General features: G+C 35.1%; 1 protein-coding gene across 3 annotated transcripts in view; it reads left to right on the forward strand.

Moving 5' to 3' along the window:
• LOC107677081 (bromodomain and WD repeat-containing protein 3-like) overlaps positions 1-3,967 on the forward strand; it is a 41,672-nt gene that overhangs the window by 2,461 nt on the left and 35,244 nt on the right. For all 3 annotated transcript variants that reach the window (XM_016471868.1, XM_016471867.1, XM_016471866.1), the window contains exons 5-8: positions 66-216; positions 306-401; positions 2,586-2,746; positions 2,838-3,059. In XM_016471868.1, the coding sequence (XP_016327354.1) occupies positions 66-216; positions 306-401; positions 2,586-2,746; positions 2,838-3,059 (630 nt within the window). The remainder of the gene's footprint in view (positions 1-65; positions 217-305; positions 402-2,585; positions 2,747-2,837; positions 3,060-3,967) is intronic.

Here is a 3,967-nt window from a genome sequence, read left to right on the forward strand (position 1 = left end):
TTATTATTATAACTTTCGGTAATGCATGACATAATGAAAGTAAAGGATCCCTTATTCTTTGTTAGGTATATGCCAACAGACATATTGCACCAGACCACCTGTTGCAGATATGCAAGCAGATCGGTCCGATTCTGGACCGAGAGGTTCCGTCTGGTGTGCCAGGAGTCCACTCTCTACTCGGGGCCGGGAAACACTCTTTACTGCGAACGTCGAAAGGTGAGCTTTCAACCCCTTTTGCCTTGGTGTGTTTATCATTTATCCAAGTCTTAATGTCACCACCGTCTGCCTTCTCTCTACTTCTCTAGACTGCGGCAATAGCAGATGGAAAGCCTCCACGTTTGCAGCCCTTCATAGAGGGAGACCACCAGAGAGGCCTTTAAGCTGCAGGGATGCCAGTATTGGTAAGTACCTTCAGTTATGTCGAGGTTCAATGATGAGGATTTTTAGTTCAATTTAGTTTTCTTTTCTTGGCTATTTTTACTGGCTCAAAGTAAAAAAATAAAAAGGTTACTTTTTTTTTTTTATTATTGAAGTGAGCATGAAACGGAAGTTACAGTCTTTTCTTTCTTATTGTGACACGTTCAAGTAAAACATCTCTAATGAGAAAAAAAATATAGGGTAATTGCTGCGATAGCATTTGAGTTACGTTTTGGAAGATCCAAAATACTTGAAATTAAATGATCAAATTGGGTCTGTGAATTTATTTATTTGTTTAAATTAAATTAATTGTTTTTTTTTGTAATTAATCATGTTTGTTCAGTCAATCACAATTAATTGCACCTGGAATTAAAATTGTAATCATAAATATACACACAAATAAAGTGTATTTTAAATAATTTTTTGATTGGCTACTCTTTACAATGTACTTTCAAGGCCAATATCATTGTCTTTATTATTATTTTGTAATTTGATGATAAAAGTAGTTACAGCCGTTCCACATATTTGACAACTTTTAATTTTTACATTTAATAGTCTGATCATTTGCAGCTCAAATCTGTTATTTGTATTATTTAACAGCTATTTCAGAATGTGCTCATTATTATAGGCTTTCAATTTATAAACAAATCTTAACGTCACATATTTAGTGAAATAACTACAGATGTTTTGTCATTTTCTCTGTTTGAATGAGAGCGCTGATTTTTGACTTGTTTTTATTTTACAAATTAATTTTCATGCTTTATAAGTAGGGATGTAACGATTCACTCAACTCACAATTCGATTCACGATTTATAGGCTTTCAATTTATAAACAAATCTTAACGTCACATATTTAATGAAATAACTACAGATGTTTTGTCATTATTTTCTCTGTTTGAATGAGAGCGCTGATTTTTGACTTGTTTTTATTTTACAAATTAATTTTCATGCTTTATAAGTAGGGATGTAACGATTCACTCAACTCACAATTCGATTCACGATTTGTATTTTTTTTTTTATTTTTTTTTTTTTGTACAAAATGAGATTTAAGACAAATTATAAATTAAATGTGTCCTTTTATTATTGCTTGGACAAAATGCTGCACATTTCTTTGTGAAATTGAAATATAATACTATAATAATATACTAATATAGCACTTGCATATTATTGCTCTTTTGTTGGTTTTGATTGCTTCTATTGTCCTCATTTGTAAGTCGCGTTGGATAAAAGTGTCTGCTAAATAACACCATTTAAATATAATGTAAATGTAAATAACAAAACTAAATTGAAATTTTAAAACAAGCCCCAAATCAAATAAATAAGTAACACAAATAAAATAAATCTCTTCATATAAACAAAATAAGGCTTTGTCTGTGCTCTTTCCTTTTAAAATTAGAGGCAACCACTGCATTTTAATCTTGATCCAAACAAAGATGCTGCATACATGCAACATGAGCAGTTTTTAATCTAAATTAGATTGTATAATTTCGAAATTTGAAACAAAAACAGAATGGTTTGACTTCAGTTTTGTGAAACTATGCATAAAAATATCTGTATGAAACAGAAACAGCAGACGAACTCAATGAGATGCAGATTCACTCTCTGCCAGCAGGTGGCGCTTAAAACGTTTCCTTGGTTTCCGCTGTAAACAAAGCAGCGCTGCACTTATGAACTTTAATATGCATTATACAGAAGCAAGATGAAAAGAAAAAATACCATCTAAACTTTTCTAAAGACAGTAAGTTCCCCTCAGACATGCATTCATATAAACTCCTACCCCTAATTGAATCGTGATTTGTTTAGCATCTCAACCGATTTGAATCGTCACATATTTGAATCGATTTTCGACCGGCTCGCAGTTAATCGTTACATCCCTACTTATAAGCAATAAAATCACTAGTTAAAAATGCATATTAATATTTTACGTGACTATTTGTGTCTATTTAAATGCTCCGTGTCACACCCCATGAATGCTGATGTAAGATGATTAAACTTGACACAGCACAACTGAATGAATGGCATAAATGTAGCATTGGCCCATTGACTGTTTCCTCTCACTTTGGCTACTAGCCATCCCTGATCCCTGTTGAATGTATTTGACTTGTGTCTTGGCAAACAGAGAAATTAAATGTTGAGCGCTCTGAGTGAATTTCCTCTCTGTCATTGTAGTGGAGGTGTGCCGAGGCAGAGAGCTCACTGGAGCTCAGCGCTTCAGCTCTATCAACCCTGTCAGCAATTATCAGCACATGAAGATGCACAGGAGGATCCTGGGACATCTCTCTGCCGTGTACTGTATCGCCTTTGATCGAACAGGATCCAGGATTTTTACGGTGAGCATCAAAAATCTTTTGGAGTAGCCTCAGGCTCATCTCTTGGTCTTTGCTGTCTGACACTTGGCCCTGTTCATTTCCTGACCCTCAGGGTTCCGACGATGCCTTGGTGAAGATCTGGTCCTCTTTTGACGGAAGGCTTCACTCCACTCTCAGAGGACATTATGCTGAGATATCCGACCTTGCCGTTAACTTTGAGAATACCCTTATTGCGGCCGGGAGCTGCGACAAAACCATTAGAGTCTGGTGCCTTCGTACTTGTGCCCCAGTGGCGGTTCTGCAGGGCCACAGTGGATCTATTACCTCTTTACAGGTGAGAGTGCTGTATGACTTTAGCGTCCTTTCCGTGCTTTGTTTTTATTCACGCTAAATCAGTGTAGGAGCTTGGCAAGTGAATTTACCGGCATTATGTCTAACCAACCAATGCCGCATGATCCTTCAGAAATCATTCTAATATGCTGATTTGCTGCTCAAGATATATTTCTTATTATCAGTGTTAAAAATGAGTTTTGGCATATAGACATGTTAAGAAATACGTAATGTTGCAATATATTTCTACTGAAAAAAATATCACTGTTTCCACAAAAATATCAAGCAGCAAAAACTGTTTTCAACACTAAAAATTAAATAAATAAATAAATATATCTCCGCTTGGACTTCACAACTTGCATTCTGTGTAAAGGCCATAAATGCCACATTAGAATTAAACTTTGTCTTTGTTAAATTGCGTCTGTGCTGCACTGAATTGTGGTCATGATGCAGAATCTTGGTTGTTGTTTGTTTCCTTTAGATGTTGCTTTTTGCTGTTACAATAATCTGAAGGATCAATGCATGGAACACAACTTTTTATTTTATTTTATTGTGTATATCTAATATACGCTTCAAAAATGCTTTGCAGCGTGGTGCACTTCATGCTTCTTTTCTGGATCTGTATTGTTTTGGAAGTTTGCAGTGATTATTGAGCTTTCTGTATCTCATCTGGTAGATGGTAATGCTAAGGACATTAGTTTGATTCCCAGGGAAATAATTCATAAAATTTGACCACAAAAGTCGAGGGAACAAATTCTTTATTTGAGAACACAATATCTATTTTGAACTGCATGTCATGTGTAGGGATGGGTATCGTATGTTTTTTTTTTACAATATCGGTGCCAAATCGAAACTTTTAAAATGCTTCCGGTGCCTGAACCAATGCCAATTTTATATATGTATGTGTGTATA

Source organism: Sinocyclocheilus anshuiensis, unplaced genomic scaffold (genome assembly GCF_001515605.1).
Source record: "Sinocyclocheilus anshuiensis isolate Anshui unplaced genomic scaffold, SAMN03320099.WGS_v1.1 scaffold24, whole genome shotgun sequence".
In the NCBI taxonomy this organism is placed as follows: Eukaryota; Metazoa; Chordata; class Actinopteri; order Cypriniformes; family Cyprinidae; genus Sinocyclocheilus; species Sinocyclocheilus anshuiensis.